The sequence below is a fragment of the Sinocyclocheilus rhinocerous genome, unplaced genomic scaffold (assembly GCF_001515625.1).
Source record: "Sinocyclocheilus rhinocerous isolate Xijiao unplaced genomic scaffold, SAMN03320098_v1.1 scaffold789, whole genome shotgun sequence".
Taxonomy (NCBI): Eukaryota; Metazoa; Chordata; class Actinopteri; order Cypriniformes; family Cyprinidae; genus Sinocyclocheilus; species Sinocyclocheilus rhinocerous.
The window spans coordinates 1,100,177-1,119,768 of NW_015667306.1; the positions used below are offsets into that span (position 1 = coordinate 1,100,177).

At 37.7% G+C, this 19,592-nt stretch overlaps 2 protein-coding genes across 3 annotated transcripts in view; both read right to left on the minus strand.

Moving 5' to 3' along the window:
• Window positions 1-9,589, minus strand: part of LOC107733745 (probable E3 ubiquitin-protein ligase TRIM8) — an 18,102-nt gene extending 8,513 nt beyond the window's left edge. Inside the window, exons 1-2 of one of the 2 annotated variants that reach the window (XM_016545510.1) lie at window positions 7,603-9,589; window positions 6,655-7,197 (exon numbers count right to left, since the gene is read on the minus strand). In XM_016545510.1, coding sequence (XP_016400996.1) covers window positions 6,655-7,197; window positions 7,603-7,653 — 594 coding nt within the window. In that variant the 5' untranslated portion in view covers window positions 7,654-9,589. Of the gene's footprint in view, window positions 1-6,654; window positions 7,567-7,602 lie in introns of those variants that run through there. The other variant, XM_016545509.1, reaches the window with a different exon arrangement.
• A 2,509-nt stretch (window positions 9,590-12,098) lies between these two features.
• LOC107733781 (suppressor of fused homolog (Drosophila)) overlaps window positions 12,099-19,592 on the minus strand; it is an 18,004-nt gene continuing 10,510 nt past the window's right edge. Inside the window, exons 9-13 of the mRNA XM_016545574.1 lie at window positions 17,879-17,917; window positions 17,310-17,444; window positions 13,142-13,280; window positions 12,525-12,593; window positions 12,099-12,429 (exon numbers count right to left, since the gene is read on the minus strand). Of these exons, the coding sequence (XP_016401060.1) occupies window positions 12,340-12,429; window positions 12,525-12,593; window positions 13,142-13,280; window positions 17,310-17,444; window positions 17,879-17,917 (472 nt within the window). The 3' untranslated portion in view covers window positions 12,099-12,339. The remainder of the gene's footprint in view (window positions 12,430-12,524; window positions 12,594-13,141; window positions 13,281-17,309; window positions 17,445-17,878; window positions 17,918-19,592) is intronic.

Sequence of the window (19,592 nt, forward strand, 5' to 3'; positions counted from 1 at the left end):
ATATATATATATATATATATATATATTTAATTTATTAATTACCAAAAAGTACAAAAATTTTATGAATTTCTGTGCTTATTATCGCATCACTTTAATTCGCTTAGCAGCATGTTAATGCCAAATTCAAAGTCAATTATAATTGGATCTCTCCTGAGCTTTGCGTGAGGAGATCTGTTTGAATGGTGAGCGAAGCTGCTGCCCATGTAGAGCGTTCCATTTCAGTTAGCATGCTGTCATTAAAGGCAGCTGTCTATGTAGGCAGCAGACAGCAGAACAGGTCACTACAGTGTGGAACAGATCAATAGTTTTTAACAGATGAGTGTACCATTGCTTTGGTCTTACATACTGGCATTTCGAGCACCTTGTCAACAGTGGTATCAGACTGAGTCACTGATTACACACGGTTGCGAGTTCAGGAAACAAACTTCACGCAGCATACCAGCAGGAAGTTACAGAAAATGACTGCTCTCCTGGTGCCATTTAGCTTATCAGCAATCAAAAGAGGACCTTTTATTTAAGGTTTTTAATTTGTTACAATTGTTGGTGTACAGATGAATGTATCCATGTGCTATACATCTGTGCGAGAGCTTCTCATTTCAAAACACGCAGAAGTGCAGATACGATCTGTCAATCTCTTTTGATTGGGAGCACAGAAGGTAGCATCTAAAGAATCTACAGACTTCTACAGACAATTAACTGTTTCTGTGATAAATGTAAGCCATTTAATTGCAGCGATTCGGAGCCTGATGATTGGCTTGTTGATGGCTTTTTTAAGCTTTTAAGGTGAAGAAGATTGGAGCTCAGACTGAGACCAGAATAATCTGGTTTTGTGAGGTAGTGTGAGGGGCGTGTGTGAATTTCACAGCTAAATGCTGGATTGAGTTGATTTATTTCTGCAGTTTGTAAGTGACTCAAAACAACCTACGTACATTCACAGCAAAGACAAAAGGTCAGGCATCCAGGCAGTTATATGCGAAATGTGCAAACGGCACAGTGCTCTGAATGCATAGTGATAACTTAAAATTCACTTATAAATCGACAAAACCTCACGTGTACTTCACAGTATTCATTCATAATCACAGATGAAAAACTCTGAAAATGTTGTAATGAATGGTGTATGATTTCATAAAACAAATGCGAGTACATCTCCACTTAAAGCCAGGTCAGTATAGACACATCCTACATACAGATCTGACACTTTCCATGAATACAGTAACCTTCCTGTGTGAATAGAGTATTTTGCAGTGAGAACTATTAGATGCATTATCTAACATAAAACTAACCCATCATGAATGAGCACATTTAATATTTATATCCCCTCTTAAATGGTGATTATGGCCTGTCCCACTTCAGAGGTCTTGATCTCATTGACTGTATCCAACATGAAATCTTACAACAACGTCAAAATTTTGACATACTCTGGTGAACTGATATTCTGATATTGTAAAAAAAACAAAAAAACATTATTATTAACCAATTCATTTAAATTTAGACACATCACTTTTTTAAACATGTCCCATAAAAAGGTTGCAAAAACTGAAATAGAACTAGGTTGCTAGAAATAGGTTGCTAAAAATGAATAGAAACTTCTGATATCACATTTAGATTGATCTCCTAAAAGTGAGATATAACTATACACACCAAACACACATTGCTGTGTAGTTCAATAATGTTCAACAATGGGGCTTTAATTTATAAAGCCTAAATTACCTCGGTGGAGATGCTCTATTGTAACTAAGGGTAGATTCAGACTTTATAACTGAATCCATCTAAAAGCTTATCTGGAATTGCTGACAGAACTGTATCCTCCACCTGATCGTTCATCCTGAAATTGATTTCTGTATGTATAAAGTATCTCTATATTCAACAACCTTACTTTTAGATGTGCTCAATATGCTTACACAAGCGTTTTCTGTACTGCTTTTCACCACCACTTTCACAAAATAAATTAGAATTCATTTGAATTAATCATTTAAAAAGAATCACACGTTAGCAGTTTAACAATGGCCTGACAAATCCTTCACTGAAAGAACTCACTTAATTAGAAAGAGTGGTTACTGAATCAACATCTGATTTACTTACTGAACTGCAAAGTTGTTCTATCCAGCTAGTTTGTCTCAAAATACAACAACATGTAGTTAAAGATACACATCTTACTTTTGTAATAAATGATATTTATCGTAAAAAAAATTTTTTTTAATTAAAACATAAACATGAAAGGTGGATGGAAGTTACCTTGCTTGTTTCAACCAGTTTGTTAAATCTGAAGAGTTTATCTAATATTCTGAAAAAAACTAATATCATCTTGGCAGAGGCATGATGACAATGGGAAATGGCACGGCACACGGCATGATGAAGCAAAGCACCATATATTACAGTACAAACTGCTTCCACATAATCACATCGCACATTCATCTGCAGCAGCAGCTTTGTCCAGATGAATTGCCATCACAAAAGACATTGCCGGCAACGTGCCTAATAGATAAGGCAATAGGGATGGGCGATATGGGCTTAAAAATATATCACGATAATTTCTGATATTTATTGCGATAACGATATCAATGACGATAATTTAGGGAATCCTGTTTCTTTAGAGAAAAGTATTATCTTTCCTATTTTTACATCCAGGAAGAAGTGATCGTTGTAGCTGAATAAAACGCAGATCGAGAAATTTTAACTGAGGAAACCTGAAGACAATAAACATGCGATTGATTGCACAAAATATATGGTATCTGTGTTCTTCAAGCAATCTTGTGTATTTTTTATAAGGATAAAGTATATTTATAATGCAATGCTAATCGACATAGCCTTTATCACTGTATATAATGCTATAAAATAGTATGATTTCTGCCTTATTGTGGAGAATTTTTACCGGTATATCGCAAACGATAAGATATCGCCCATCCCTATAAGGCAAACTTGCTTACTACTCCACATCCTCCTTATTTTCCTACTAGACTCGTTTCACTCAAGGTTTGCTTTTGCAGTTCATTTCAGAACACTTTCCACTAAATGATTATGTGTTTATGTGATCCTATGCAGAGCCTACATGTCACGGGTGCAAACAGTGAATGGTATACACCACTTTCACAATAATATGACTGTGATTCCAAACATCTGAAGTCATCTGACTGTACTAAACGTTTCTCAAGGCCGACTGCGAGAGTCATATACGCTGTCCGGGCTTGCCTGCGTGCAGCGGTGTGATAAGAATGGCCTCTCAAATTATTCAGTGACACCACAATCAATTTTCAAGTCTTTCTGGAGCAAAATCTGGAGGACAATTACATTTCGAATGATCTGAGAGTATGACTAATTTCCAGAAAATGGACAAATGTGGGCTGAGCCAGCCATCCACGCATAATTCCTCACTGCTTGTGTCCTATATTTAAAACACAGTTAATGGTGGAAGTTATTTTATGGAGCGTGAATGTCATCGGACCATCCAAAAGAGTAAACGGATTTCAGTCATAAAAAAGGGGAAAAGAAAGAAGAGGAGGAGGAAAAGAGACAGTGGGGTGATCCTCCATCGGATCTCCCATGATCTCATCCCTGCGAACAGGAGTTGGATTATTGGGAACGGAGCAGAGAGGTCACTCCCTTCCTGTGTCTGCCTGGAACTCTACGTCCTATTCCTGAACAAGAGGCGAGGGAGCAAAGAAGGCCAGGCAGTTTTACTGTGGGTCCACTTGAGTCACACTCTCTAAATTTATGCACTTGCGAAAGAAAGAACAGAGGGATGTGTGTGTCTTTCAACAGCAGCTGTGGGTAGAGCAAGCCTTGAGTCCATTTCCTCCCTCTCTTTCCTCCTCCTTTTACAGACACTTGGCTGCTTTAGGAGCCATGACACATTGGCCATCTAAAAAGCATTCCTCCACGCATCCAGAAGTCGTCCCTGCCAAGTCCAGCAGCAGCTCACCTGACAACAGTTCATTATTCTGGGAGGCAGCTGAAGGAACAGTGTTTTTTTTCTCACTCCTACACTGCAGAATGTCTCAGCTAATTTTCTCATTAGCATATCCATCACAGTTTATTTGATAGGTAAAAAGCTTTTAATAAGTAGCTTTGGGGATCAAGACAAATCATTTCAGGAAATAAAAACAGAAAGATGTCTTTACAAAAGCCATTCTTTCACTTTGCAAATTATGTTATCAGCATAACAATTTGAGTTGAACTGAAAAGTGAACATTAATTTCTAATTGCCTTTGTATTTGTTTTGTCTCTTTTCCTTTAAGGGCAGCTGCACTCGAGTTGCATTAAGTTTTTGTGAAACCTGATGATCATGTTCTCCAGCATGATTTGAGATGATCCAAAGAGCCTCACTGAACGAATAACATCTGACCATCTGGACAAAACGTCACATGATCAATGTCACGTTTACTTATTTAATTAGTGACCTAGAAATCTGAAACATTTCTCCATTCACATCAATTTAAGTGGACTTTTGGACCACATTGTATGTATTTGCTAGTATATGATTATCAAGCATTCAGTTTTCCAATATTCAAGAACTTGATGTTGAGATAAAAACTTTAAGATGACAAGTCTATGTAAATAGTCTCATCTATAAAGCAAACAAGATAAGTATTCCTCTGTGAAGTGCTACTCTGCATAGCCTGTTTTATGGACAAGCTCATTATTTCTTTCTGCTATTTGGCAATCAGTCTCACAGGAAAGAAGAAAATATGTGTAGGTGGCATTTGCAGTGAACATTTCAAATCAAGCACTCTGAGAATAACCCTCTTTGGAGACAAAAACTAAATTCTTAGCATAGATTTACTTTTTAATTCTTAATTTTGAAATCATTTACCTTTAAAATTAGATTTTAGATATTAAAGTACTTAAAGTGTCCATTTTAAATTGATAAACCTATGGAACAAATATAACCAAAGATTTTAGTTGTCCTGAACAATAAAGCTACCGAACATTACAAATGGCCCTAAAGCTAGTTTTTTAAACACTTATTCTAACACATTTTGGGGCTATCAGTCACTGTTAACTATAAAGCAGAAGTCCCAATATTTCTCGCTCTGACGAGTGTTAACATTCGGCTGATTGGGCAAAGAGACTCAGGTTATGACAGAAGTAACTAGGAATGGTAGCATAAACTCATGTTCCAGCACAACTAATGTTTCAAGAGGAAGTGATTACTTCAGCCTTTGAAAGGAAGTTCACTCCTCCACCCCATCCATATCCAATGAGTCCGTTCATGATGAAAAAAACATGAAACTGATTAGGGAGACAAAGTTCTGTCCTTTCAAGTCCTCAGTACTTAGGTTTTTGCAATAATTAGGCTAAATTTGGCTCCTCATTAAGCCAAAATTTTCACATTACTGCGATTAGATGTTACAGTGTATAAATATCAGTTTGTACTATGTAATACTAAAGTACTTTCTCTTACTACTGTTTATTACTACAGTATAAATGGATAATACATATGCACAATGAAACATTATTAAATGAATGCATTTTCCTACATTATATGAAAATGAATTGTCCTTGAAACCAGCTTTCAGGAACTTTCTAACATTTTGTTTAAATAAGTAGGCTAATGCAATTTCGTCAAACAAAAATATTTGGCTGAAACACCAAAAAATAATTTTTGGTTTTGGCGGGCTGAAACCACTGGCCCATACAGTGACATTTATTAAGCACTTCTCTGATGATGCATTTGACCATGTTAGTGTCTATTTCATGCACACAACATGAATAATCTACTACAACAGGTAAATTTGTCAGCAATGTTGAGGCACATAAGACCAAAAATAATGCTAAATAGTAATATGTAATATTTGTTCAGCTAACTGAGCACAAGACACTTGGAACAGCATTACCCAGTTACGCAAAAAACTTTATTTTCAGTTTCAATTTCTGGCTAAATGAAAAATTTAATCTTGGTTTCATTTTTTCAGTGAAAAGTTTATTAAAAACGTATAAATACATCTTAATGATCTTATGTGAACAATTCATCTATGCATATGTTACTTTTTTTCCCATTTTGTCCTTGTAAATTTTAATCAAAATGTCATAACTCCATCTTCCCATGAAACAACAGTTCTCTTTGATGACATACGCAGGATCTCTTCAATCATTCAGTCCGCTTATATCTGCCTCCATACAATCAACAAACAATGGATTAAACCAAGTCCCCGCCCTATATTTTATTCTTTTTCAAATAATCCCTTTCACTCAAATGTACACCACCATATGGAAGAAAAGATCTGCTGGTACCGACTTTAATTTGCACAGTAAGTAGCATGTTTAGGCACCTGAACGCGATTTCTACAGAGGGGAATCGATCACGCTTTCTACCGAGGGGGCCCCCAGGGACCACTTGCTGAGGGCCCCTAAAACTCTAAACATGCCTTTGTGCACATTCGCACTGGATTATCTTATCTCCCTCAAAAGAAATTTCTAGAACCATGTATTAAAATTAATTATTATATGTTAGCAAAGTTTATTATAGGTAATACACCAATTTCATAAAGGGGTCACGCATTTCACAGGGCTGCAAACCAGTTAAGGGAATGAGTTAACCAGGTTAACTTGATACACAGTATACCTCTGATGTCTAAAATGGACTGTCGGCTCAGTCCCTGATGCAGGAGGAGTCTAGTTACACCCCTACAGAGAAGTTCAGAGTAGAGCACTCACCCTGATATCATTGCGTCGTACTTCCACGTCGCACACCGCATGCCCGTGGTTGGGAGCACATCTGGAGAAGCAGCAGTACTGGCAGATCGCCACCTGTTCCACATCGCAGTGATAGAGTCTGTACTCATCGTGGTGCGAGCAGCTCCAGGCCCGGACCTCCTCAGCCCCCACCAGGAGGTGTCCAGGAGCGGGACAGGGCTGCTGGAGATGCGTCTGGATGTGAGACTGGCAACACGGTGCATTACAACGAAGACACACTTTTTGCGCTTGAAGAGGAGGCCCTCGCCTACACAGAATGCAATGCAATACGGCCGGAGCTTTCTCGACGTTCAGCGCGTTAAACTTTTCTACAATATTAGTCAGTTTGATGTTTTTCTCCAGGTTTGGTTTCTGGTTGTACGCATGGTTGCACTCCGGGCAGCGCACGTTGGCCGTGTCTTTGGCCCAGGCCTCGCTGATGCAGCCCCGGCAGAAGTTGTGTTTGCACGGCAGCTGCACGGGCTCCACGAACACATGCAAACAAATGGGACAAATGAGCTCCTCCTCGAAGCAGTTACGCCAGTTCTCAGCCATCTCAACCAGTTGATCAGACATCAAGTTTTGAGTTGATCCGCTCGCGGAAGGCAAACATCAAGTTCTAGCACCGTCCCAACAAGGTTTCGCTCATTCTCGTGACTCCTTCATTTAGATCCAAGTGTTAGGTCAGTAGATGAAGACCATACGAGCACAGAAGCCCCAGAGAAACAGCTGTTGATCAGACCCAAACATGCCAAGCGAGCGTTTCTGCTCCTGGCAAAGTTAGTCAGCAATCAAATACCACAGCCGGGCGTGAAAGCAGGAATCTGGCGTTCAGGGTTCTTTCTATTAACGAGATAAACTTCGACAATCTATCGACAAAAGAACACTACTTATGGTGATAATTTAACAAATGGGACAAATGAGTTCCTCCTCGAAGCAGTTCCGCCAGTTCTCAGCCATCTCAACCAGTTGATCAGACATCCAGTTTTGAGTTGATCCGCTCGCAGAAGGCAAACATCAAGTTCTAGCACCGTCCCAACAAGGTTTCGCTCATTCTCGTGACTCCTTCATTTAGATCCAAGTGTTAGGTCAGTAGATGAAGACCATACGAGCACAGAAGCCCCAGAGAAACAGCTGTTGATCAGACCCAAACATGCCAAGGGAGCGTTTCTGCTCCTGGCAAAGTTAGTCAGCAATCAAATACCACAGCCGGGCGTGAAAGCAGGAATCTGGCGTTCAGGGTTCTTTCTATTAACGAGATAAACTTCGACAATCTATCGACAAAAGAACACTACTTATGGTGATAATTTAGGGCGAGCGAAACATTACAGAAAATTGCTCAACTAATCTAAAATGCTATTATGAAAAATCATTATAACCACGGTGTTAGTTTTACGAACTTTATATCCGATTTGTAATAGCTTTTGACAGTCTGAGAACTAAATAAAAGCATAAAACGCAGTATGAATAGTTTATTACCACAATAATAATAGTAATTTAATGTATGCAAAGTTGTTTGTGATCCAAATAGTGGCACATTTACTTTCGTCTTTGTGTTGGGCTACACATTTCTCCCTTCTGAATGAATGACTATTATTTTAAAAAAGAAATCCAAGCAATATATTAAAAACGGTTACTTTACCTGTAAATACCGTTATCGGACGCTATTCTTCAGAGACACCGTAAATTAAGCCATTTATCGGTCAAAACAACCGATAACCGAGTAGAAGCTTGAATATGTGTTAAAAAAAGTATCGGTCAAACCAATTATCAGTGTATTTCCAATTATGGCACCCAAATCAAACCCCAGAGACAGACGGAGCACGCGATAAATGTCTCAGTGACAGATGCCTGACTATCCGCTGAAAGATAACTAAACTACTAGTTAAAGGCTACGACATCGTCTAATATCCAGTGTCAGTCAAGATAAGATCAGTTAAATCCACATGAAAATGCCTTACCGTCGGAAGCATGTAGTATTTTGCTGAGTTTAAAACAGGAAAAGGGTGGCGCCACAAGTTCTCGAAGCGCTGAAAACGTCCTTTCGTAAGCAGCTGTAACTTACAGTCATTCACTGAAGCAGTCGATCACGCATTTGATTTGTGCCCAGGGCACATGACATTTGCCCTGCTGGAATTATAATAAAGTAGACCTGAGCCTCTGTGCTGCTCGTGTAACACTATATCGATAGGATTTCTGTTCCCTGCAACTATAAGAGAGGCAGCCGGTAGAACTAGAAAGACTATTTTATCTATTATAGTGACACGACTTTAAATGAACATACAATTGACGCGTATACATGTATGGCAACATGCTCTCGTAGCATTAAACCACAAAGAGCTGCGATTTTATCATTATCAAAGCTATTCTCTCGCTATCTATGTTGGTTAAACATTACAGAATGATCCTCAACCTGATCCCTGTCCATGTTTCGCCTGATGTTTACCTGGCCGCACTTACCAGAGACGGATTGCATTCATTTTTAGAGCCTAATGTCATGTATTTTAATTTGACGAAGCGAACTCGCCTAAAATATTCATGTATTAAAGCCAGATACCTTTGTTGCTCTTAAAAGAGACGATATCGTTTGGCCCTTGTTATCGCTCATCAGCCATCTTGTTTTCCTGTTTAACGCGAATTAAAAACGACGTATCTGTTTACTTTTCCTCTCATTTGTATGTCCTTTATGTAGACGGCTCACGTAAAGCAAAAAAGATCCAGTTCTGCGATCATCCAGGGATTTCACGCCCTTTAAAATGTTAGTCCTGATTGAAAACAGATGCTTCAGCGCCGTATTCCAATCTGCGTCTGTTATTATTTATGATATTTCCCCCCTTTCAAGCTAATCCTAGATGAGAGGAATGCAGGCACAGGACTGCAACTCAGGATACAGTTCACATACTCCCCCTTCCCTGATCACGTGATCAGCGCGGAGTTCATACATAAAAGTGGGTGGGGTTATTAATCAGGGGCGGGGTTTGATTTAAAGGAACACACCTCTAGTTTTTTTTTTTTGTGAGCTGTCAAACGCTCAAACTCGGATTCTCGCCAGTAAATAAGCCGCTTTTATCAATAGCGATGGCTTAATAAGTGTTTAAGAACAGGAACGTGCAATTACATTCATTTAGAGGAAAAAACAAAAATATTTATTTAGCTACTTACCTTTTTAAGAACAGCTGGTTCAGAATTTAGGTTTGAGGAGTCGGTGCATGTAATTTACAATAGTAAGTCTCTTAAAGGCAGGGGTGTGGACTCGAGTCACTTGACTCGAGACTCGACTCGGACTCGAGTCCCAAATTTGATGACTTGCGACTCGACTCGACATAATTAAAGAAGACTTGAGACTCGACTTAGACTGTGACAGCAAGGACTCGAGACTTGACTTGGACTTGAGCCCTTCAGTCCAATGCGATAACATTAACTAGTATTTTCGGGAAAAATAAAAATTTTTCAGAGCAAAAAGGACCCGAACACCACATGAGGGTTAAACAGCTGAGTTTGAATCTACCATCTAGCATCTCAACAGCCCACCAGGATGCTGTTATTATTTCAAATGCAAAGAGAGCATTTACATTGGAATCTTAAAGAGACAGCATCAAGATACAGGGCTTATAATTCCAGTCAGAGGCAGACCTGTTGGCACTTTGAGGAATTTCAGTGCCTGGTTGTCATGGCAATTTTTCTGCATTTTTTTTCAGGTTGTGTAACCAAAATCAACACAAACACCCTGATTTATGTAAATAACTTTAATGCACTTTAGGGTAACAAAACCACAGGCAGTGTAGTGATTCTCCAGAATATAAAAATGCCAGTACACTAATTAAATTCATCTTTCAAAAAGCACTAATAGAGGTTCTTTTTTACACTTTGACCTATATTATTGAGCACATAACCCAAAAATAACAAATGCACATTCTACAAAATAGATTGCTGCCCAGGAACCAGTTAGTTTGCTTCCCTATAAAGAGGCTTGGAATTAAATCATAAAGTCAAATAAAAGTTCAATACAAGTAAAATAGTTAACAAAAATAAACAAAAGAAAGATCAGGGAACTATTTTGTGCTTCTCAACTTTTCATTACACACGAGGCTTAGAAAACACCCATTCTGTACAAGCTTTGGCATTGTGTAGGTGAACTAACTGACCACCTATTGTTTGACAACTAAATGAAGACCTTATGAAATTTCATCAACCTTAAATGGGTACAGCTATTTTTATATATGCAAATCAATAAAACCAGATACTCTGACTCAATTTTTTTTTTGGATAAACAAGGGCATATTCCTTTGTATGCTTACCTTCACATTACAAGCAGGATTTAGAAAAAAAACAAATTTTCTTTTAAAATGAAACTTCAGTCCATTCTAAGGTGAATAAAGGCACCAGTGCTTGCACATTGTCTTGTGCTGCTAAACATTCAACAGGAAAAATATGTTTTTTGAGGCTAAGACCAGAAAAACAAAAACATCAAACACTATTATTTTTTCCTTAAAGGGATAGTTCACCCAAAAATGAAAATTTTGTCATTAATTACTCACCCTCATGTTGTTCCAAACCTGTAAGACCTTCGTTCATCTTCGGAACACAAATTAAGATATTTTTGAAGGAATCTGAGAGCTCTCTGACCCTCCCATAGACAGCAAGGGTCCTTACACGATCAACGTCCAGAAACGTAGCAAGGAGATCGGTAAAATAATCCATGTGACATCAGGGGTTCAACCGTAATTTTAGTCTTGCATTAAACAAAATACATGTGTGTAAATACATCTAAATGCCACTTCAGATGCAGCTTCTGTGTTGATTTAATTTGCTTGGTAACAGCCCAAATGTCTTATTATTCTAATTCCCTGATTAAATGTAAGAATTTGACTCAAAAGATAATGGACACTTTTAGAAAAAATGGCTTTATAAAGGTAAAAATGCCCATAAAATGCAAAAATCAGTTTAAACTTATTGGAAAAGATTAATTTCTATCAGTATGAACTGACCACCACACAGAATATGAAGAATATTAAAAACATTAGGAGTCAGCTGTCTTCGGCCGTCCTTAAGGTACCAGCACAATAACACACTCAGCAAAATATCGTCTAATTATCGTTATCGATTAAATCCCATAAAATATCGAGATATAATTTTTTGTCAATATCGCACACCCCTAGCCACGCGTATACGTTGTTTTCATTAAAATCAAAGCATAAACGACGTAAACAGAGTATTCGCGTGGCACAGCTGACACAGAACAACATACGCAATTTACGTTCAGTGGATATTCTCCAAAATGGCGCTAAGGTGATGTGGAGGAGACGAATTGTTGAATAAAGTCGTTTTTTTTTTCTTTTTCCCGAAGATGAACGGAGGTCTTACAGGTTTGGAACGACATGAGGGTGAGTAATTAATGACAGAATTTTCATTTTTGGGTGAACTAACCCTTTAAGAGTGAACAGGTAGACCAATGCAAAGACAAGTGGTATAACGGACAATACAAAATGTTGTATATTTAAAAAATGTTCTATGTCATGTGCAATTATTTACGATGCTCTCTGGGAAAAGGGGAAGTGTCTGAACGTCTGTTTCCTTCAGCCGTCTGTAGGCACATGAGCCAGGCAAAAGAGTTGAGCTTCTTTCTGTAGTTGTGGGTTTGTAATCAGGGACAGTGAGCTCCCAGTCTTACTGCAGTGGGCTGTCAAACACTGTGTCTGGCAGGACAGAGATCTTTAGCTTCTTATCGGGCCAGCTGTACTCCTTCGGCAGCTTAGACTGGGTGAGAGGGTAAAGAGATATACAGCGTGTTAAAAACATTCAATAGTTTATCAAATCAGTTAAACATTTTAAGGGGAGGTGTAAAATCCTACCATTTCACGGGTGCTCAAATCCTGAATGTCAGCTAGCATCTGCTCTACAAACTCCTCAGTAAGTAGTATCTAAATTGAGGAGATCAGAAGTCACACACACATGGAATGACACTGAACTTTAAAGAAATCGTTCACCCAAAAATGAAAATTTGCTGAAAATTCACTCACCACCAGGCCATCCAAGACGATTGGAGAAGATTGTCTTGGATGGAAGATTTGGAGAAGTTTAGCATGACATAATTTGCTCACCAATGAATCCTCTGCAGTGAATGGGCTTCACTGGAGAAAGCAATATTACGGATAGAGGACTTGTATTTTAGCTGGAGGCATCTTGACTTTTCGCAGCACAAGACGTTAATTGATAAGACTGGAGTCGTGTGGATTATTGTTATGTTTTTATCAGCTGTTTAGACTCTCTTTCTGACGGCACCCATTCACTGCAGAGGATCCATTGGTGAGCAAGTGATGTGATGCAAAATTTCTCTAAATCTGTTCAGATGAAGAAACAAACTCATTTACATCTTGGATGGCCTGAAGGTGAGTAAAATGTTCAGCAAATTTTCATTTTTGGGTGAACTATTCCTTCAAGGGATGTAATAGTAATGCATGACTGTTACCTGTAGCCATGGTCCATGCGCAGCATACGGATGCTCATCTGTGGCAAAGGCCCCTTCTACCCCAGTGGATACGAAGGTGATTGCCGTGTCTCCATTAATGCTTTTATATGTGAAATGTCGGCCATGAAGCAGACGACCTCTACAAGAAAAGATTAAAAAGAAAAAAAAAATGAATTAATCATTTACACAGACATTGATAAGTGTTGTTAACACAAGCGGGAAATATCAAAGGCTAAAACTATAAGTAACCTGATGTTCACTTTCTTCCTGCTCTCATTTGGACTTTAAACAAAGGCACCTCTGTGAGCCTCGTCTCTGTTTCAGTCCAAACAAGAAGATTACATAAAACTCATATCACACTCTTTTAGTGCCAGCAAAATCAAAGCTGTTAGCATTTCAGTGAGCTTGTTTGTAAAACTGTAATATATTGTAATATGAATAAAGTGCAAATCAGCAAACCAGTAAAAATCGTGCTATATTATCTTAAAATAAAGAATAGGTGGTTAACTTTGCATTGGAGCAATAAAAGTGGTAGCCTGTTCAATATGGATTTATATAGGCTACTAAATGTCAATATTTTCACATTACTTAATATTTGTCACAAATACAATTTTTCCGTCAAGCGATCTGTGCCGTTTTTCAGTTAAATGGATGCGCAGCGCACCTGTATTTAACGTACCGTAAATTCTAGTGTGAAGGCGCCACTTTGACTTACACACACGCAGAGAGAGAGAGAGAATTGACGCGCTACATGTAAACGATATTCTTTGTTGTATTTTCTTGTCAAAATAACAGCGTTCCTTTGGAATTCTTTAGCTTTTAAGAACTGCCGGGTTTTCCGGTAGTTGGCGGAACTAATGCGCAAACGGCAATCTCATTGGCTGGTGCGCACCTATTATCGTCCCTGTTTTGATTTCAGCGAATCAGTTCGAGCGTGATGTTACATGGACCATTTTAAGGATGTCCTTGCTACGTTTCTGTGCCTTGACTGTGGTAGTTACCTTGCTGTCTATGGAGGGTCAGAGAGCTCTCGGATTTTATCAAAAATATCTTAATTTGTGTTCCAAAGATGAACAAAGATCTTACGGGTTTGGAACGACATGAGGGTGAGTAATTAATGATAGAATTTTCATTTTGGGTGAACTAACCCTTTAAGATTTGAGTAAAAGATTTATTTATCATGCAGCTGCATTTAAATGCAGGAGTGAATCCGCTACATTATCGAAATTTATTATCAATAACCATATCAACAAAAATAGTACATTTTAACACGTGCAGAAAAAAAAGGTGTTTGGTATACATTTAAAAGGCCTCTGAACATTTTTTCCTATAACAATTATAGAAATATATTAATCTATTAATGTGAGAATGCTGCATACCTTATGCAAACAATATATCAGTTCTATATATCTATATTATTAATCTCAGTTAATAAGTAGCTTTAGTAGGCTATTAAAGGTTAAAACTCAAATGACTATAACTAAAAAAAATAACTAAATAATATTGTTTTCTAAATATAAATGAAATTTTTTAAAGAAGAATACTGAAACTAAAACGGATTACATCAAGTCTCGGGACAGTTTAATTACAGGTTTGCATGTATTCTCTGCGAGATTTGATGTAAAATGAGAAATACAGCATTCTTATTACTGTGATATGCTTTTACATTTGTAATGCCAAAGGAACTGCAACATTGCTGTGCAAAATTAAAATAGTACAAAGCAGCATAGCATAAATTTGGAACAAAAGTTTCTGTCTCTCACAGACACGCATCTCTTTCTGCCATTTTCTGTCTCTCTCGCGGACGCGCCGCATCTCTCATGAAACAAAACAAAATGAAGCAGTTGTTTGAATAGTTGTTCCTCAGTGTAAAACAAACTGACATGCAATAGCTAAAAGAAAAAAACCGGTGTAACAAACCAGTGTGTTTTAGAACTGCAGAATACACACAAATCTCTATTTATATATTTTAAATATTTAATAGTTACAAAAAAACAAAAAACATGCCCGTTCGTGATTTGAACCCGCGTCCTTGATAACTCTGTAAAAACCCATTTGTTCCCTTTTCCAGTAACATGTTTGCACACGCCAGAGAGACACGCGATTCATTTCTCACTTCGCAATAATAAAAATAATCAGTGGCATCATGCAGATAATTTTTGTGTGTTTATTATAGTGCAAAGAAGCTGCGTTCAAATGCTGATCTTTTATTAAAAAAAAAATCATAATGAACTCTATTGCCATGTGATCATGCTACTTTTTGATGTTTAACACATCAGAACTGACATTTGACAACAGCACCTTTTATTATAAATCATTATTATCCATTATAATAAAAATAAATTTTCGTTGTAATAAATACAAATCTTTAAAAGTCGTTTCTTAATTATGAACCAAAGCGCGTTCATATATTATGAACGTCTTCTGTTACTCTTAGTCTTTCATATATTCAGTTTTCTATGTATTCTGTAGCTTATTGTGAATATAAACCATCAGTTTTGGACAACGGAAAGCTAAACTGCACCACATTTCTGCATTTGGAAATGAGTGTTGTGAATCAGGGGTTGTTCTCATTCAGAGAAATGCGTCACATCTGCTACACAGATTCTGAGTTCGGTCGATCTGCAAAAGTCATTTTCACAAAAGGCTAACATGTAAATGCCAAAATACTTAAGTTGTATGGTGTCGTCTAATTCATGTTTTATTTTTTACATTTTGGGGCGTTTTCCTCCAATCTCCCACACGCCAAAACTCTGAACGAAGCACACAAATGACATGGCTTCAAATCATATTTTGTATTCCTCATTTTGTATCAAATCAAACAGGGAATATATGAAAACCTGCGATAATTAATACGTTTAACTTCATGCAGAATTGAAAACTTGTAAAAGCCAATTCACGGAGAGCCGCACATTCATTCTCTCGGTTTAAAATCCATAATTTTAGTTAAATCGTGAATAGCCTAAAAAAAATAATAAACAAGTAAAAGGTATGTATTATGCAAATTATTATTAGTAGTAGTCGTAGTATTTAAAACCTGGGTTAATTATTAGTTTAACACGTTTTAATTAATACAAAGGATTGATCTTTGTGTCAAAAAAGGGCAGATAAGGAATGCGTGACCTGCTGAAATGCATCAGAATTATTAAATGTAAGTTTCAAACCCTTCATTTGTAACATTAATGTGACAATGTTTTAGAACTGGGCCTATCAATTTAATTTAATTTATGCATTTAGCAGACGCTTTTATCCAAAGCGACTTACAGTGCATTCAGGCTATACATTTTTACCAGTATGTGTGTTCCCTGAGAATTGAACCCACGACCTTTTGCGCTGTAATGCTCTACCACTGAGCCACTAGGAACAACTATCACTCACAATCTTCCTATTAACAATAATCCACTTTTTCTATCGTTTTATTTGTTGTGGCATAATGCACACCTCTTTAAATGTAATCTAAACATTCAAAGTGCTAATCTAAAATACTGGTGGGTACTGTACAGTAAAAAAGTAAGCACACTACAGGCACTGCTGTCACTGTAATATTTCACGCAACAATGGTCAAGTAGCCATGAATTATTCGAGATTAAATGTTATAATGTTTTATTAGCCTATTATTGTAATATTACTGGTTTATTTCATTATTTGATATCTTTATAAGTAAAAATGTCACAGTTCCAGCTTTAAGAAGTGGTGCCAACCGTCCCTTTGTGCCACTTGGTGGTGATTTTGCAAATGAGTTTCACATGTGAAGGGAGTTTTATTTACCGCCATGGCCTTGCGGCGGCAGTACACGTGGCGGCAATAGGCATTTTGGTTGACTACCTACTGTAGATCTGCTCATGTTGCATCAGGTTTCTTTTTACGTGTTTTTTGCAGCACTGAGCATTATGACCAATCACACGTTTCTGTTGAGTTTCTAACAATGGCCAATCAGAGGTGTTCAGTCACCACTGAAAACGTAAGAGTTTTTTTTCAGTGCATGCTCACTGACTAAATTCTGCAGTATTTGGCAAAGACAGCAAAAAATGCCCCTGGAAATTAACTGGAACTAAATTTGAATTGAATTAATGGAAAAGTTAATTTCTGACCCAGGTGAATTTCAAGAAAACATATGGCAAAAGACCCTTTTGTACGCAAGTACACTCCCTACAGAGTTCTGCCCTACCTGAGGCACAGTGGGAGAAGAGTCCCAGACTCCTGGTTGAACTTCAGATGCACGCTTTCCAGCTGTCGTGTTCGCACCAACTCGTGAGGGACAATAGCAGCTGAGCTCTCGCTCTCTAGACTGTCCTTACGGCTCCTGAGATAATAGAAGAGGGGAAAAAGATAAATATGGGTGTCCAATTTGTGTCCAAGTGCCCAGTTTGAATATTTGGGCACTTAAGCCACATTTGAACTATATAAATGCCAATGCATTAGATAACCATGCTATAACCACGTTAAATCACATTAACTATGAACACGATACCCTAATGTTTAACTACCAGAAATGTTCCAAATACTGATAGTGCAATGATATTCATACATTTGTAGCTTAAGTGTCCAAATACATTTTGAGGACTCTGTAAATGAGTAAACAAATACTGCAGAGTTTTGTGTTTCCTTATTGTTCTAACAAAAAGTAACTTGTAGACACTACCTAACACCCATTTTCAAAGTGGAATAAAGAACAATAGTCTCCATAGCCCATTTGTTGGAGAAATAGTTTCAGTTTCACTCATAGTTGGCTCTTACCTTGATATCTGCTGGGTCTGGAAATGTCCAACTGATTGTCTATGGAGAAATTAGGGGCAGATTTGTACCACAGCGAAGTGAATGAATGCATTTACCACTACTGCCAAATGGCAAATCAATTTTATTCTTTTCAAAAGCCACTTAGAAAGAAGTAAATGTCCCCACTTTTAAAGAGATTGGGAGAGCTCCTTTAAATGCATCTACATATTATTTGTAATTCAGTTGCTACTATAAGGCCTTTTAAGCAAAATGTTAGACGGATGCATCAGTGGAGCAAGTGTGGCAAACACAGGTTGAGCAACTGATCAGGAACAGATTAACAACTGACAAATAAATTCATGACACAAAAGCAGTCTGCAAAGTCTGTCAGTTAAGCAGTTAAGTGACTGCTTTATAAAGAACAGGAACAAATCAATAAGTAAAATAAAATTGCATACAGGATTTAAATCATTTTCATCAAGCCTGGTTCTGTTAATGGTTCTTTAACTTGCACTGCTGCTGAATCTATTGCGCGAAACATACATTGCTGACCAAAGTAGTCAGATTCTCCAACTAATTAATCTTATGAGCCAGTTCTTTTTAGTAAAACACAACATATGAATCAATCAGAGGGGTAAGAAAATTAATCACGCACTGAAACGGCAAGTCATTACTTTCATCATGACAAACTTGAAATTCAACACAACGACTTGATCACAAGTACTAAAAGAATTGTTAATGAAGCTGGAATCATTAAGAGGAATCCGAACCAGAATTGTTAAATTCTTTATGAATCTCAGTCATTGCAGAAGCCTGAAATCCTTTTCCTCTCCATAAAGAAAGTATGTACAGAAGTGAAGTTCTTTATAAGGAAACTGTCACTGTATATCACTTCAATTCAGCATTATGTTTTTTATTCATCATGATTATTTGGAACAGACAACACAACCAATTTCAGCAGACATTCAGGCTGAGCTCCTCCAGGATGCATGTCTGAATATCTGGCAGGGCTACAAGTAGCAGGGGGCCGTGAGCAAAACAAAGGGGTGCAGACAACGGGATAGTGAGATTAACCCAGACAAACCATGCACTGAGATGATCTGGAGTGCACAGCGTTTAATGAGATGAGGATGGAGTGCTTAAAACAGTCCCAGCTAACTGCTACCATTACAGCCCTAATAACAAAGATTATAGGCAAATCTAATAGCGCAAATAATCATGAGTCAAAAGCACATTTGTACAGGCAGACCATTGGTACTTGAAGCTAATTCTGTGAGCTAGTAACACTGCTGTATAATAGCAGGCCAGCTGGCAAGAGTCTGCACTCATGAGGACAAAGACTGAAGGGACAGGCTGCGTCTGAAAAATACTTGCAGGTAATTATCTACATATTGGACAGGCTTCTGAGCTGCTGTCAAACCAATAATTCAATAAAATGATTTTGATATTTATAGCGGTTAAGTTGAACCAACCAAAGTTCATGAAATTGCAAGCCTGTTTAAAAGCCATTTTTCAAATGTGCACCAAATAGGGGTGGGCAGCATGACTAAAATGAAAAACTGATCCTGAAAATTGGACAAGTCAGAACAGTCGCATGCCTTGATCAAACAGGATCAGGTTATTTTATGTTTAAGACAAAACAAACATAAAATCTCACAGCATTAGCTGTAACATGGAGGCTGCAAGCTTATGAACGGTGTAGGAAAACTAATACTGGCTTTTGGGTGATAGTTCA